This window comes from Falco rusticolus, chromosome 4, assembly GCF_015220075.1.
Source record: "Falco rusticolus isolate bFalRus1 chromosome 4, bFalRus1.pri, whole genome shotgun sequence".
Classification (NCBI taxonomy): Eukaryota; Metazoa; Chordata; class Aves; order Falconiformes; family Falconidae; genus Falco; species Falco rusticolus.
Genome location: NC_051190.1, coordinates 45,927,991 through 45,945,192, shown reverse-complemented (window position 1 = coordinate 45,945,192; position 17,202 = coordinate 45,927,991). Strand labels below are relative to the sequence as shown.

Below are 17,202 nucleotides of genomic sequence, written 5' to 3'. Positions count from 1 at the left end.
CTGGCTCACTTTCAAATTAGGTTTTTAATTAAATAAATAACGGTGAGGGGTCTTCAAGGCAGTATCACTTCACAGTGTAGGGCTTGGGGGAGGGGAAGGGGGAGGGGGGAAAAAAAAAAATCCAGCATTGGGAGCGGCTCAAAGTGAATGTGCTTTGTAAGAAGGAAAAAGAAAACCCCAGCAAAAAACCAAAACCAAGCCTCCTCCCCAAGTGACTCCCCCTCCCTGTCCCAGCCCTTTCCATCCCTCTCCCGTAAAGTTACATGGAAAAAGCGCCGCGCTCATGTTGAAAGACCCCATGCGAATCTGTAAACAACACTGAAGAACATAAATAAGAGAGATTTCTGCCTCCCCCGGCCTCCCCTCTCCTTTCGTTAGGGCTTGAAACAAACCAAAGGGGGGAAAAAAAAAAGAAAAAAAAAAAAAGATGGTTTCAGGAAAACTAAGAATGTTCTTGGCTGATGGAAAGGAGATGCCAAGGCCTGGCCCTCCCTGGGAGGGCTGCCTGTGCTCTCACCCTGCCTCCTCTTCCCCTTTCAGCCAAGGAGCTTCCTCTCCCCCAGAAAAGGGGAATCACAGCCTGGGCAGTTCCACTATGGACCAGGCACTCATATTTGCTTTCCGTTTCCAGCACCTGGGAGCAACTGGAGGGGAGATCTCCGGCTACCGCGTCTGGATGCCAAAGCAATGCCTGGCCAAGGCAGCCGCGCGTGGCTGGAGCTCAGCACCTCTCAGCAGAGCTGGCCAGGGACCGAAACAACCCCCTGCTAATGCATGCAAAAGCCAGGTCTGGGGCTTTGAAGATGAGAGACGAGGTCTGATCCTGTCATCCCGTGAAGCTGCCCGACGCTGTCTCTGTGCTCCTGCTGCAGGGCTGAGCACAACTTCATAGGGCTGGGGAAAGAGGAGGACGCGGGCTAATGGTTTTATAGTCATCTTCCAAATCCACTGGCAGCAGAACCAACTGCAGGATCACAGCCCGGAGGCCTCTACCAAAACAAGCAAAATACCTCAACCCAAACCCCTTCCCAAATGCAGAAAATGGCTGGAGGAAGGGAACATCTGCATCAGAGCCTTGCCCAGCAAGTCAGCAGACAGCATGCCCTGCACGGAAAAAAGGGGAATGAGAACATGCGGATTTAAGCCAGTGGCAAACCCCAGACCTGGAACACACCCGGGAAGCGAAGCAGCTCCGGACTCCAGCACACCCACACACATGCCACTGTGGCGCTCTGCAGAGCAGCTAGCCACCTCGCTGCCATGGAAGCCACCCTTGTCACCTCCTTGAACGTTGCTAATGGCAGTAAAGACACATTTTCCTCTCAGAAAACAGAGAGCTTTTTCTGTGATGCAGAAAGGGGCAGGGATGCCCAGGGACTGGCGTGCTCCCCTGCCTGGGGCTCCATGCTAGCCCTGGTGTCCTGGCCTTGGTGCCCTGGCAGCCGAGCAACCTCCTCCCACAGCTGACAAATTGTCTGAACAAGCTGTGGAGCGGCAGACATTTTCATCTGCGTTTTACCCTCCTGTACTGCTGCAGTCAGCAAGGCTCAAGTCGTTCACTGCCAGCAACAGAAGCGGCAGCACTGCACCACTGGGGCCAACATCACCGTGGGTCTAGAAACTCCCTTTCCTCCCCATGCTCCACAGCCCAGCACTACAAGGGAAGGCGAGGAGGACCCAAGTGCACCCAGTGCCGCTGCACCACGCAGAATCCCTTCCCCAAGACCTGCCTCTTCTGCCAAAGGGCTGGACCAGGCCACATCCCACCTGCAGCTGGTGGGAGAGCAGGCAGGAAGACATGTAGAGCAGCAAGAGGTTTGAAAACCGCAGTGTGCGTGCCTGTCACGGCCCACACCTCAGGAGTGCCCGGTAGCTGTTGGGAGGGGAACGGGGAGAACCACCTCTGTTGCAACACACTATCTGTGGGTGAAGTGCCAAGACTCCTCATCTTCCTTTGGCATCACCATGCCCATCTCTGCAGTTCAGCTGCCCCACAGCCTCCGTGGACGGTGCTCCCTGTGGGTTTCCTAAGCTCTCGGACCTCCAGACTGCATCCTCAGTCCCAGCCCCCAAAGCGCCAGTGATACATCCCTGCTGTTCTCCAAGCATCTCTGCACTCAGACTGTCCCACTGGGGCCAAGGGATGTCTCTCCCGTCCTGAGGCAGGGACTATTTAAACAGCCTGGCATTACCTGGGGTGACATGTGGTCAACAAAACAGGGGGTGATGAACCGCTCCCCCCCCCCCCCCCCCCCCCCCACTAAAGCCAGCCACCAGCTTTGCGTGATTGTGTCAGAACACACTGGAGCAGAAAGGTGTTTGGTTTCACTGCAGCCTTGGATCAAGGAGGATGGAAAGACAGATTCTGACCAACAGCTCCAAACTGTCCCTACGGAACAGCGGAAGTTCCAGGATTTGACTCAGTCAGGTCAAAGTCCTTGCTGGGTCTGTGACAAGTTTGTGACTGGAAATTCTCACTGTGACAAAGGCTCTGACCGAGCCACAGGTGCTGGGCAAGCCTGATGAGCAGTCAGAAAACTATTTACATCTCCAATGCCAATGAGGCCAAAATCTGTGACCGATAAGGACACTTGCGCAGGGGCCACCACTGCCTCTGGGTCTCTGTCCAAATCCACAGGGCCAGCAATTAAAGGCAAACCCTCATTAATGTCTGCAGGGAGAGTGAAGTCCATGGTTATCGTCTCACCAGAGCTCTGCAACGTCTCCTGCTTCTCTGCTAGTGCTGGTCCTGCCAGCGGCAAAGCGTAGAGCCCCGACTCCGAGGGGTTGACAGCATGTTGCGTGCAGGAAGCTGAGATGGCGCCTGAGGACGTCTCCTCCGTGGGGTCGAAGGAGCAATTTGTCTCGGAAGGAGTACTGCACTCATAGCCCTGCCCCGATTCACTCATGCTGCCCAGGCTGCAGACTGTGCTCTCCACGCTCAGGGGCTCTGCACACCGCGAAGGAGGGAAAGGTGGGAGATGGACAGACAGGGAAGAAGAAAGGGTAGGGGACAGCAAAGGAAAGAAAGCTCGAGAGAGTCCGTTGTGTACAAAACCAACCCAGCAGCCAGTTCAGTCTCACCCGATTACAACAGCATTTGTTTGATGGCACAAATGTTTCTTTATTATAGCAACCAAGATCCCTGCCAGCATGTACCAAAGAAAGGCAAGATGCAGACAGCAGATGGAAGGCCATCAGTGTTTCTATGGAAATCCAAGGAAATCTCACAGAGACACTCCAGGATAAGCCAAATCCCAAAACCTACCCCCTCATGCCAACAGCCCCTGGGAGATGCCTACACAAAGCCCTCATCTGCCGTAGGATGGTGAGGGAATGGAACCATTTCAGGCTCCCTGGGAGCCTTCTCACAGCCAGCTCTCTGCAGGCAGTTGGCAGGTACGGCCTGACTTCTGATGCCTTAAACCAGCCTCCAGAGGAGCTGCCTGTGTCTGCTGTGTCTGTGTGCGTTAGCGCATCGGAAGTGCCTAACTCAGGTGCCCGAAGTTAGCGCAAATCCTTTTGCTTTGGGAATGACTTAGGCCACCCCTCCAAACCCGAAGCAGGAACAACTGGTTTTAAGTCACTACTGGTCAATGTAAAGACAGACAAATCTCCTTTACTCACACCAAAATCTGCCCAGGGCTGGTTATTTGTCACAGGGCAGAGTGAGCACACTGGCAAGGTGCGGGGAGAAGAGCAACAGCAGGATAATGCCAACAGGAGAGAGGCAAAGGAGGGTCTGTGCCGCTGAGTAAGGGAGACCAGTTACCCCTGGGGCAAACAGAAGAAAGGCAGTTACCTGTGCTCTCTATTGCTATCTGATCTTGACCAAAGCGAGGATCCAGGCAGCCAGTTGCCGAGGGAATTGGCGGGGAGCTCCGAGAACGACTGGTGTTTTCTACTTCACCCCCATCCAAGTCATTGTCGGTGTAATCCCTGTGGGAAAAGACAGATAACACTGCCACCACCTGTTAAGCAGAGAGATGCAGGCAGAGAAAACTGACTGGGATTAAAACCCAGCAACAAATAAAGCAACAGGACTGTAGAGACCTCACTAGCACGAGCATCCATCCCTTCTCGCTCTGCAGAGCGCAATCTGGAGTCTGCTCGGAGGCGATCACGGTTAACTCAGCGTGGCTAAAACCAGCCCATGATAAACCAGAATGGGCTCTGCAGCTTTCCAAAACAAAGAGCTCTAGCCCCCAGCTCTCTATGAGCCTCAGCCCCTTCCAAAGTGAAATAAATGGTCAAATGTTCTCCCCAGGGAACAGCCAGCTTCACAGAACGACTGCAGTGGGCTGTGGCAATGTTAGTATGCCAGCACAGAGCAAGCGATGAAGAAAAATATCTTCCTGCCCTGGGGGGATTGGAGATTTCAGGTATTTCCCTGTCTTGCAAAAAAAAAAATCTAAGATTCCATCTAATGTTTTTAATTGATTCAACTTAAATAATTCATTTTGACCTTTTAAAACATTCCAGTTTCAGCCTTTTCGAAAAGTATTTTCTGTAATTAGCACACATTTCAAGATGAAGAATTTGCCTCAAAGGGTGGCAGCAGGGCAATCAATTAATTCAGGTTCCAAACCACCAGAAATAAGTGTATTTTTGAACTTAAAAAGCTCCCTTCCCAAAACCTCCTTGAACTGAGTTACTTCTCCAGGTCAGCCCTGAATCCCTGAGAATGCATTTGTCTGAAACAAAACCGTATTTTCTGACACAAGGTAGTCCACATACGAGCAAATAATTGCTTTATCTTCCCTCCCCACACCGACAGTGTTTATGTTCTCAGAATATCCAGTGCACCCCTCCACGCTCCCACCCAAGAAACCTTCTAGAGCAGCAAGTGCAGTCTTTTAAGCGGAGGTGCTCTGCAGCAGGAATCTTCACTGGGAGGTTAATATTACTAATTTTAGTGTGAGAATATTCCACGCACGTGGCTCCAGGGTGGAGGACGTACTTCTTCCTTCCTAAACGAGTCTGCTGAGTGAAGTAGTCATAGCGCTCTGATTTTTTCCACATGTAGTAATACTCCACACACTCGCCCACTGACCGGGTACGGACCTGAGGAGAAACATCAGTCAGAATGCCACGCGCCCAGGATGGAGCTCACGGAGCAAGGACTATTCTCCCATTTAATCAGCACAGAAAATTAAGTGCATTACAGAAATTTACATTGCTATGGACACATCTACACTGCGGAACAGAAGCACATACTGAGATTTCCAAGGTGGTAATCGGCCAGAGAAAGAACTCCCCATAGTGCACAGCTGTTCTTGCAGACCCCAGTGCAGGTTCACACACGGTGCGTTCGTGCAGGACCTTCCTGCGCTTCCAGTAGCACACTTAACATCAAGAGAGCAAACCTGCATCGGTTTTCACTGGCCAGCATCAACATGCCCACAATTAATCAGCGGTAGAACTGGACTCTCTGGTTCGGACAACTCCCAGCACAGCAGCATATGTCCTGGGGCTCAGCTCTCCCTACAACAGCACCTTTCACTCTAGAGGACCCCAGGGGACTTTACAAAACATCCACATGCTCAACTCACTCATTCACAGAAGTACTGCAAGGGCTGAGAGTTTGGAAAGAACTTTTGAGACTCCAGAAAGGGCTAATCAGTAATTAACTGACATCACTCATGCAGGTCAGTGTTGTTTGTGACTTCTCTCACCTGGAAAATAAGGCAGAGCAGGGCAGTGAACAGCCCATCACCTGCGAGCATGAGTCAACACAAAGCCTGGGATTGGAACTCAACAGTCCTGAACTTCCTGCATTAGCCGAGGCTCAAAACATACCTCCAGTGCAAATGCACGTGCCTCCTTCCCCTTCTCTTAGTGGGATGCAGGGGTGAGTGTTCTTACCTTGTTTGCTTGGATAAGATGAAAGTTTTTCCCATGGACCCTGAAGCCATGTTCAAAATTTCTACATTCTTCCTCACTCCAGGCACAAAGCTCATCTATAGCAGAAAGAAACAAGAGTTGTAGGAGACGTACAGCATCGAAAAAGAGTTACGTGTGCCTTAATGTTTGGGGGAGAACCCAAATAAGGGGGAGGGGGTGTGTGTCTCACCTCTGATGACCTTCACATTGAACCGTAACCTCCGCAGTGCCTCTTCTGCATTGAAGTTGCATTTAACCAGTTCATACAAAGCCTAGGAAGCAGAAGAAAATTACTCACAGCACGTATCTGAGCGACACACCGCCAACCAACCCGCTCATGACTCATGTTTGTCTCTTAAAACTTATTTTTCCCAGGAGCCACTCCGCCACTAACCCCAGCTTGACTACGGGCATAGATTATTCCACTTTTCAAGGCACTGGGGATTACAAACCCTGGCCGTGAGAAGACGCAGCTCTACCAGCAGCTCTGCAGATTACAGGCGCGCCTCTGCGTTCCTGCAGACTTACTGCGAGAATCTCGCCTGGCTAGCTCAAAGGAAACACGACTGCTCTGAAGTTCCTTAGCCAAATGTCTGATCTCTGCTGGCTTCGGAGAGGAATTAAGACAACGCTACAGAGGACAGATCCAAAAGGATGGTCCTGCTGCAAGCTCTGGCTCAGAGTCTGGGATATAGTACCTGTTCTCCACTTACCCACTCTGTTACACGCTTTCTGCAAACATCTGTTACCGTGTTGGAAGAAGCTAGACAGGCCTATGGTCCGATCCACCACAGCCTTTTCCAGTCTTCCCAACAGGAAAGAAGCCTCCCCTGCCTACCTGCTCGTTGTCCTTCACCACCTCTCCTTCTGGCAGGCTGCTGCTAGACAGCTCATCCCATCGCCGCTTCACTGCGCGGTAGAGGAACTCTTCAACCTCTCTTTCAGGGAGTATGTTTGGGTCCCAAAGCAGCTGATCTTCATTCTCATAGGCTAACAGAAAAAGCACTGAAATAAGATAATCAAACAGAGAATTCTGCTGCTTTTGAGAAATGGTCTGCGTATACGGTGCATGGGAGAGACAGGAGGAGGGAGGGAATCTTTGCTTGGTACTCCAGCCTGGCACTAGAGATGATGCTGTGAAGGTACTGCGTTTTCCCTCTTCGTTTTACAAGCAGATAAGCTTAATACTCTTTATATCTCTTAGAGCCCTAAGCACAGGCTCAGCTTGCTTCCACTTCTTCAGAAGGGTTGGTTGACAACATTTTTGTTACCACGTTCTCTAAGATTGTTGCTTCGATTCATTAATCCTGGCAACTAAAAAGCCCTTGGTTCTGCGGTGTCTTTTCTAGCACACAGTAAATAAAAAGAAGGGGGAGGCGAAGACAGCTTTGAGCTACAACCCCCACCGAGGCTCAAGACCCTCTTCCTCCCTATTCTAGACACAAAACTAAGCAGCAGCAAGGCTGTCCCTCCCCTGTAATGCTCCTCCACGAGCTGCTCCACCCACCAGAACAGTAGGAGCACACTACATCACTAAGTGATTTTTGTCCCTTTCAGCTTTCAGGGCTCTTACTCCGGCACACAACAATGCAGGGAGATGTTTAATAACAACACAGAAGAAAGCAAGATGACTCCACAGTAGAGAATAATCAGAAACGTTGATATGTCTCTATTTGGATAAAAATGTTGGCACCCTCTGTAGTTAACTTGTTTCTACAGGCAAGGGAACCAACTCTTCTGCCCTGTAGAATCACTAAAATCAGGTCAGAGGCACTACAGACATGGCATGAAAGACCCCCACCGGGATCTGCTGTCACTTTCCTCTCATTTCACGTTGATGCAAACATACAGGTTATCGAAATCGTGCGCTAAATCTGTGGCCTTCAGTACAGAAAGCTGACAGCACTGACGAAAGGTTGACAGCGAAAAGTTCTGAGAACTATATTGGGTAAACCTGAAACAGCACCTGCAAAACTAGTCACTTTTATCTCCTTTAACTAATTTGTTCAGTCTGTTAGGATAGAAGAACTAGGGAGGAAGCAAGTAATTTCTAAAGAAGGGGCTTTCTGTTAGCCACCTTCTTCAGAAACTCAACAAGCCGGTGTAGTCTTGCACTAGTTATTAGATGCAATCTGCAATCTCCATCTACTCTGCAGACATCCCATCAAATTGGAAACTGATCCGCTCCAGGGAGTACCGAATGAAAATAACTCCGGCTACTTCAGGGAGATGTCAGAGAAAAATAAATCAGAGTATCTCCAGAAGGTTATTCCTTCTCTCTGGCTCCAGTTGAGACCCTCTCCTCCAAACCTGTCACGCCAACCCAGTTTCCACGAAGTTTCTTAGCTTCGGTGGCTGCATTACTAGCCCTTTTCAAACAGGCTACTTGAAAGCTAGCTCAGGTGTAGCGGTAAATCTTGGTGTCGGCACTGAGAGGTGCCGATCCTTAAGATACAGAGCAGAACTGATGAACCAGGGCTCCATCAAATGCCCAGGCTAGCAGCCTTACATCCAAACAAGATGGGTAAACCAGGTTGCCTTACCTTTTTCACCGTGCCTGTTTAAGTGGAGGATGGGAACAGTGGCTTGGTACTGAGGTCCAACCATGATCTCCTGAAATATCACCACAGAGAAGTGGGTAAATTGAAATGGAAAATGCTCCACGCAGGCACTGCGGTGTACTTCGTGATTTACTGACTACAACACCACGAGGCTGATTTATGTAGCCATAGTCCCCACCGTCACTATTGCTTCTAGGGAGCCCTGACTATTTTATAGGGTAACTAAGAAGATTTACTACCAACCAGATGATACTTCGGGGACCTTAGGCATTTACATAGTTTTAATGTTAAAGATATACGGCAAGCAGCTAAGGCTGGAGATAAAGAAATGCAGAAGCTCTCCAGCAACCTTCACAACCAGGATGAATTCGGAAGTCTGCTCCTCTCTTTTCTAAGATGGTTCGCCCTCAGTAAATCCTGCTGGGAATATTGCACAGCATTTCACCTTTACAGGGCTACAGGCTGCAGTTTTAATTTACCAAGGTACAACAGCATTTTCCATATCTGAAGCAGAAAATACTTTCAGACACAGATTTCAAGATCGTATTAAAAAAACCCCTTTTTTAACCCACATCTGCCACCACCTTCCACAAAACACAAGGCGCTGAGCAAAAGAAAATAAAGAAAATTTCTTAGGGAAATATCACAGTGCTTTGGTGTTATGCTTTCCTCAGACTCGGGCACATTGCATTAGCTGCCCTTCCCAACACACTCAGATCATTTACCTTCTTACACTCGTTAGACGGGATGGAATCCTCCTCTGAATCCTCAGCCATGGAGGAAGCACATGGAGATGAACAGGGCTCTTTGTCTTCATCGGCAAGGAAGTTGTTTGCTTTGTGGGAAAGGAAGAGATATGGAGTTATGATATGGGGTTTTTTCTATTGCTCCATGTTCCCTCTCCTTCCCTTCCTTTTCTCTCCTAAAGTTACTTTCAGCATGGTCCGTAGTGACAACTTACCCATATTTTAATTCTCTCCTTTTGCACAAAAGGATTTGCACACTTGCCACACAGGTGGTGTGGTCCAGCCTGGGGAGTTCAGGCTCCTTCATTTTGCAGGACAACAGAAGGAATAAGATCACTTCGTGCCAAGTCTTTCTCACGCACTTTGGCTTCCCGCATACCCCAGTATTTAGAAACTGCCACAATATCTCACACCACTAGTACTACTCAATTTATTCACTTCTAGAGATATCAGATCAGGTACTGATCTTTCTGGCTGCAATTATAGCAGGTAGCAAAACAATTCTTGCTTTCTCAACGTTATGAGTTACAGCTACAGACAACTCTCCCCCCATCCCACTGCTCATCTATGCTCTATCATGTCCAACCAACGCTTGTTAACACCACTGGTACCCAGGCTTCTTTGCAGCCCCCAGAAGGAAAGTGGCAAACCTGATGTCAGGAAACTAAGTGACAAAATGAAGAAAAACATTCTTGCCCTATCCTGCATACCGCATCTAAGTAAAAACCAGTTACTTAGAAATTAGTGACACATACAGCCAGGCTGGTTTGGGAAGAGGTCCGATGCATCGTGGGATGTGACGGATGGAGTCAGATCATCAGCTGAGGACTGTGTCTCCTCCTCTTCTTCCCCTGAAAGCAAATCCTTCGCTATTTGTTCCTTTTAACAACAACAAGAAAGTGAAAAATATTTTTAAATTAAAAAAAAAATATGAGGGGGGTGAGGCCTAGAGTAAAACATTTCTGGCCAAGGATGGTCACATCCACAGATCTCCTCACCCTCCCATAGTTTGTCCAAAGACAGATTCTCTCTTACATTCCCCACCACCCCTACATTATTTTCCCTAGAAGCCCTTCTACAAGTGTCAAAAGCAGCTTCTTATGGAAGCCAGAGAGAGGACAGGCAAGTGGCTGTTTCTGCAAAGCTCCACGTAGAGCAAGTATCTCAGAGATCCTGGAAGAAAAAAAAAAAAAGCTTTCTAGACTTCAGCTAGAACAGGAGGAGCCATAGCTTCACCTGGGAAGATACAAACCCTCCCTGACTCTCCAAAGATCCACACCTACGTGCAAAGACTTGTAACCCAAGTTCCAGAAAGAGTTTTTACAGTGCTCTTTTTAAAGCAGTTACCCTTTCTCCAGTCTCCTCTAAACTCTCTCCATTCACATTTCTGCACCTGGTGTTCCTCCCCTGGACACCAGAACTAGGCAAGCCCCTTCCCTAGTCAGAACTAGTCAAACCCCACCTGAAAAGAGCTACTAGATGCCTTGAGCTCTAAGACAGCACAGTAACCTACAGCGCAGGCTAAGAGCGTACACCCAAGCAGACAGCTGCTCTTACCTTGTCCAGAGTCATATCTGGGAGATTTGGAGCAATATCATTGCTCTCGCTGTCCTGTTCCGAGATGGGATCAGATGCCTCATAGCCATAAAGTGCAAGCAGCTCCTCAAATGGCATTTCACTGCTCTGAGCGAGAGGAGGACAAAGCTTCATCAGGAACAGAACAGTCACCAAGTACAGCGAACACAGAGGTATGCAGGGGCAGTCAAGGCATCTCTGCTCTTCTGGGGGCTCTGAACTGCCTCGGGTAATGCTGCATCATGAAGGAGGCATGGTCTGTCAGGACCTACCATAACCTGTTCTTCTCAAAGGTATGGAGAAGCCAGGAACTTTCACTCCAAAGCAATACAGTCAAGGGAATTTAAAAAATACATTTATTTTTTTACACTAGATTTCATGCTGGTGAAGAGACGCCAGACACAGACAAAGAAGCAAATCCCTACGTTAGTCTTGTGCCTGACCTGAAGAGACAGTCTCTGTCACCAAGAACACGCTTTGTGTTCCACCAAGGTCTCCATGGGACCACGCACGAGAGGACCCTATCACCTCATCTTTGCGGTTCCTCCAACTGTGAAACAGAGGCTGAACATACACCCAACAGCTGCTGGCTCTGCAGCAAGGTGAGTGAAGACCACCTCGTTAGAGTGGCTACTTGGCAGAGGAAGACTCCAAAATCTACTGCTGTCACCTGCTGTCAAAACCATTCCTTCCTACCCAAATGCAAACCTAAGGCTCGTCACCAGCTCAGCAAGTCGGAGCTGCTCACAAAGATCTTTGGTACCAGTACTGTAAAAGCAAACAAGAAAATCCAGCAGGTCATTTCCCTTCCCCTCCCTCGCTGCCTTTACCTGAGAGGCACTGAGACTCTTCTCCAGCTCTTCTAAAGACTTCTGCTTCTCCTGAGTATCATCATCTTCTTCCCTTTCTTCCCGCACACCATAGTTCTGTGAAAGGATCTCTGCTAGGTTCAGTCGGTGATCAGCTGAGCCCATTGACACAACTGCAGGGATTAGAAGAAGTTGCATACTAGCACCACGCCAGACGAAATCTTCAGCTGCAACAAAGCTTGGGACGATCCCTTCTTGTGTGTGTGCAGTCACGATAAGCCAGAGGAAGAGATTAGGTGGGAAAGGAGTGAGAGGGGCTGGGGAACACAACTGAAAGAAGTCACTCAGTGAGCGCTAAATTGCAAAGCCTGGTTCTCTGCACATTCGAGTCCCACAGCTGACTGAAAGCTGAATCTGGAGGTTTTCTGAGCATTTGTGTGTCATAACACGTGAATGCACACTGCAGCCTTTCCTTCACCCGAGGCGTTTTTAGGATAATTACCCCTTGTTGCAAGAATGGGCAAACGGACACTTGTAGGAGCTTTGGCATCCTTAAGACTTTCCTCCTCTATCAAATGGCATGGGAATCCACCAACAGGTTTGGCAGATGTCAGAAGGAGAAGGGAACAGACAGGCTGATCCCAGGAGCCTTGTTTCCTCTGGAAACCAGACCAAGAAACGGAGGCATACTTAAACTGTGGCTACCTGCTGCACTCTGAAGGCCAGGCTCTCCGGGACATAGACTGCGGGCTGGGTATGGCACCACCCTCGGACTCTGCCTGCCAACCGAGGCCTTCAAGAAAAGAGAAAAATATGGCTGAGACAACTCTTCTTAAAAATGTAACATGCCTCCAGCCGCTTAACCCCACCAGCAAATGCAGTTAACTTCATTTCAAAGCAAAAGTTAACAAAACCCACAGAAGGCAGCATGAGAAAGTGTGCTGTGCAAAACCAGCTCTAGTCAAGCGTCTTTAACAACTCCTTCCTCCGGATTCATCGCCTTCCTCTCAGTCTCTAACTGCACACGGCGGCGTGTCCATTGTATCTATTTGATCTTCAAACACTCCACTAATTATTTATCCTCTCACCAGTTTAAGACCTCAGATTTTTACAGCTTACACCTTCACTTAAAAGAAGGACCTTGACCCTAAGCCATTACTCTAAATACACACATCACGCTCGCTGGAGGACAGCATTTTTATGAACTGACCCACCCTCTGGAGAGGCAATCAGAAGAAGCTGGCTTCTCCCAGGCTCAGAGGGTGAAACAAAGAAATTCAGAGCCGAGCAGGCAGTGAAGGAGGCTGGTAGGACTGCGAGCGGTACAGGCGAGGTGGGGAAGGGTGAGACAGGTAGACACTGAGAACAGGCACCTGCTTTCTGGCATTCAGTGCTTGGTCAGAAGTTCAGGCAGCAGTATGGGCTGAGGCTTGGAAAATAACCCAGAACATCTGCTGCTCCTTGGGCTGCTGTACATGGAAATGCTGTTCATCAAGTTCAGTCTAGGTAGGGAGCAAGCAGGTAATTAATGATTGCCTTTGGGTGACTGAAAGCATCCAACTGCAGAAGAAAATCATACTGTCAGTCCCCCTGTCACCAACAACGTCTTTTTACGATCCTCAGCCATGCACCATCACTCCTCACCCGCTCAGCGGGAGCCAGGACATCTACAGTGCCTCAGTATGAGGCTCTTACAACTTCTTTAAGAAAACAGCTTCACATCACGATTTATCCTCTTAACAATAAAGCCAGCCCAGATTTTGGGTTCTAAGTTAGCACCTTCAGGTATTAACACATATATTGCAAAATCTGTAACGACTAGGGAGGCAGCTATTTTCTAGGTATAATTACCACAAAGATAATGGCTGGCCTGGAAGGCAGCAGAAGGTATTGCCATACAACAGAAGGACTGACAGGGAAGAAGGGGAAGGATCTGTGCAACAGCTGTGGAATTCTTGCTGCTTCCTCTACCAGGACCAGTGAAAAGAGGATGCCTCTAGTCCAACCAGCACACACGCTGCAATTCACCATCCCCGAGCGTCTGTTTATTAGCAGCAAGATGACCCCACTAGAGACCACTTTGTCTGGCTGCAGACAGAGCCCAGTGACCGTGCACATTAAAAGAAAAGGGAGGAGTTTACGGGACAACGAAAGAAGGGGATGAAAAGGATTTGGACAGCCTCCATTTTGAGGATGGTCATACTGGGAAACGGCTTCACAGCCTGGGGAAGTGTCAGTGCCCTTTTGCTGGGCTTTGCTGGAATGTGACCAAGTATAAAACTCTCTTGGGTAAATCCTTCCAAGCAAACAATCCCGGTTTCATGAAAAAAATACAGGTGTGGTCTACACTCACTCCCTCCAGTCTTGAGTGACCTGCAGAACTCTCTTTCCCAAGACAATGATCTATAAAGTGATTGTGCCTCCTTCACACAGGGATCAATAAGGAGCTGCACGTAAAAGATTTTGAAAACGAAGACTGAAACTGTTAGCAGTGGATGGGCTGGCTTGAAAAGATGTCAAGAATACTTCAGGAATGATGAGATCTTATATTAATGACCAGGTGCTAAAATGAAGAGTAATAGTCAGCACAACAGGGTGACAATTCAGTAACTAAAGCACGAGTTTTATTTCCCTGAAGCAGTAATATAGCACTAGAGCAAGTGGGAACTGTTGTGAGCTGGAGTCACCACAAAATAACTAGCGCCCAGAAAGCTGGGCTGAGAAAAGAAGAAACAAGTGACTGACAAAGCAAACGGCTCATTTCACACCCAGATTTAAACATGTGTGAAACTAAACAATCCATCAAATTATTTACAAAGCCAGACAACCACAGGAACAAGAGTCGAAGTCAAAGGAGCAGGGGAGTAAGGCAGGTCTAGCTTAAAAATGTAAATGATGACAGAGAGAATATTCCTGATTACACTGCCTGCTGATGCCACATGATGTGAAGTTATTTGTTTGAAGGTGAGGTAGCTGCAGTCTGCCACTTCAAATCCAAATATCACACAGGACGCGGAAAATGCAACAGCATCACATGCCTCAGGACGCTTAAGGCACTACCAGACACCTCCAGATCAAGAATGGTTCCTGGCCAAGGTGTAGATGCTCTTATTGCTGGTGACAGTTTTGATCACCATGAAAGGTCACAGTGGTGAACTCCATTTATTTTGACAGTGCACCACAATGCTGGAAAATGGCTCCTATATCCATGGGCCATCTGAGCTTAATCTTGGGGTGCTGGGCATGGGGAACAGATTAAATTCCCAACAGTTTCCCAACAGCTGCTTTCCTTCCATTAGTCTCTGCTTCTCAGGGAAACGAGAATGAGCTATCTCTGAAAGATGAGAACAACCTTCCTCTCAAAAGTCACACAGAGGTTGACCAATTACTTTCACATTTGGATTTCTGGATGACTCCAGCACTCCCTCAAGTCTGAACTCAAGTTTTTGAGCACGTGGAACAAAGCAACGGCCACGTTTTAGAAAACACAGGCAGAGGAGGAGCCTGAGCCTCCTGTACCGACAAAGCTGTTTGCCAGCGCAAGGCAGACTGTGCTTGTCCAGAGAAAACCCTTCAGGCTGAAACCACTCTGGCAAGAAAGCAAGGAAAAAGAGAGGTTTCCCTTTCCACTGTTACTGCTTTGATAACTAACGTGGTTTCCTGAGCTAGTTTAACACGTATTTCAGACTCGGCAAGAGAAGCGCTCCTTTGCCTTGTCCATATTACTTGACGTGGGTCTGTTTTCTACGAACTCCAGCTGTAGCCAGAGGGAAGTGGTATGGATGGGAGCAGGATGACAAGACACACAGGTCATCTCCCGCACTGCTCAGGAAAATCAGGGCCCCAATCACACGCTGTTGCAATGTCACAGCGGAGATACTTCCCATCTGCAAGGCAGTGATGGCTCCCAGATCCCCCCAGGATGAAGAGACCTGTGTAAGCAATGGCAACATGGTGCAGCGTGCCACAGCAGCACCTCAGTGCCTCATGTCAGCCCAACAACGTGCTGAGATAACGCTTCTTTACCGCGGCACAGACAAATGCAGCGTCCTCAGTGCTCCAGCAAAGGTAGAAGCAAAGACCAAATCTTTCTGCATGGGAGGACAGGCAGCTGGATGGCATTCTTCTCATGTAAAATGCTTAAGTACCCGGTGAAATACCCTGAAAACAAAGCTGTGACCTCAAACAAGTTGTCTCAGCTAGCGGTATTCCAAGGTCCTGCCTCTGTCAATGTCTTCCCAGTGTCCTTTTTCCGCATCGTGGTCATCACAAGGATATCGTGATAGAAACAAACCTCCGATGTGCCACGACAACCGTTACGGCAGGACGGGGATATTTTGAAGATGCGGCAAGACATGATAGGGAATGGCATCACCAACCATAAGTGTGGTGGAGCAACGGCAGCAACATTTGGGCACAATACGCCAGGACAAACACAGCGTTGCAATGGGAGAGGCGGCACCAGAGCGCGACCCCCCTTGCCCGCCTTCCCCCTCAGCGAGGGGGTTCTCCCCATCCCAGCCATCCAGATAAACTGTTCCCGCTCCCTTCCCAGCCTGCTGCCATTCCCATGTTCCCAGTTTCTGTGCTCCCCGGCTGCCCAGGCCCTGTCACTTACCTCCAGCCCTCGCGGGCCCCTCTCCAGCGGCCACTCTCCCCTCCGACCCCGGCCCCAGCGACTCCTCCGGAGTCTGTCGGACTCTGCTGTGCTGCAGCCCCAGGGGGTCCCGCTTGGCCCCCGGCTGCCGGCAGCCCCCCCAGTCCCGCCGTGCCCCCCGCCCAGCCCCCTGCCCAAAGCCCCTTCAAGCGCTTCCCCCGGCCGCGGCCCCTCCGCTGCCTGCTCCGGCGGGAGGGCAGAGCCGGTGCCGCTCCCCGGGCTCGGCCGCTGCCCCGCCAGCCCGCCCCAACTCTCCCGTCGGGTCCCGCCCAGGCTCCCCTTCCCCGGGCCGCCCGGCGCCCCTCGGGCCGCCCGGCGCCCCTCGGCCCAAGCGCCCCCGCCCCGGTGGGCCCCGCTCAGGCGGCCCGCGCCGCCCCATTCACCCCGCGGCCGTAGGACCCCGGCCTTGGGCGGCCCCGGGCTGCCGGAGCCCGGCGGGCCCCCGGTGCGCCCGCCCGGCCGGGGGAAGGCGGGAGGGGAGGCCCGGCCCGGCCCGGCGCGACCCCGGCGGCGGCTCACTCACCTCCGCCATGGCCGAGCGCGAGCGGCGGAGGGGAGGGGGCGCGGGCCCCGGATGTGGCGGCAGCCCCTCATTGGCTGCGGCGCCGCGGGGGCGGGGCAGCGCCGGGGCGGGGCCGGGTCAGGGGGCGGGGGGCGGGGGTCAGGGGGCGCCGGCGGGGCCCGGGGCGGGGGCCGGAGGCCGGGCCGGGGCTCTTCCACCCCCCCGCCGGAGCCGCCGCCAAGGGCCGCTCCCGGGAGCTCGGGCGCAGCTGCCGTCGCCTCCCGGAGCCGCCCCGTGGAGCAGCGTGGAGACGGAGGGGAGGCCGCCGCCGGCTCGCTCGGGCCCGGCGTGGCTGCGAAGGGCCGCAGAGCCCGAGCAAGTCAATACCCGGGCCCCGGGCCCGCCTTGCTGCGGAAAGGCTGTTACGGCTGAGATGGCGGGTGCCAGGCACCGGTGCCCTGGGAGCCCC

General features: G+C 50.8%; 1 protein-coding gene across 7 annotated transcripts; it reads right to left on the bottom strand.

Annotated features, from left to right (window-relative positions):
- Positions 1-16,797, bottom strand: MIER2 (MIER family member 2). 7 transcript variants are annotated; one of them, XM_037384466.1, is made up of 14 exons: positions 16,755-16,797; positions 12,948-13,076; positions 12,280-12,367; positions 11,596-11,747; positions 10,748-10,873; positions 9,946-10,069; positions 9,170-9,279; positions 8,427-8,496; positions 6,722-6,888; positions 6,074-6,155; positions 5,866-5,960; positions 4,937-5,064; positions 3,803-3,939; positions 1-2,950 (listed from the first exon to the last, which is right to left on the bottom strand). In XM_037384466.1, exons 4-14 carry the CDS (start codon positions 11,737-11,739, stop codon positions 2,475-2,477), a joined length of 1,659 nt encoding a protein of 552 aa, XP_037240363.1. In that variant the 5' UTR covers positions 11,740-11,747; positions 12,280-12,367; positions 12,948-13,076; positions 16,755-16,797; the 3' UTR covers positions 1-2,474. The 7 variants fall into 7 exon arrangements, with proteins under 7 accessions (XP_037240363.1, XP_037240364.1, XP_037240360.1 ...); XM_037384467.1 differs by lacking the exon at positions 12,280-12,367; XM_037384463.1 differs by lacking the exon at positions 12,948-13,076 and having other exon boundaries at positions 16,755-16,792.
- Positions 16,798-17,202: the final 405 nt, after the last annotated feature.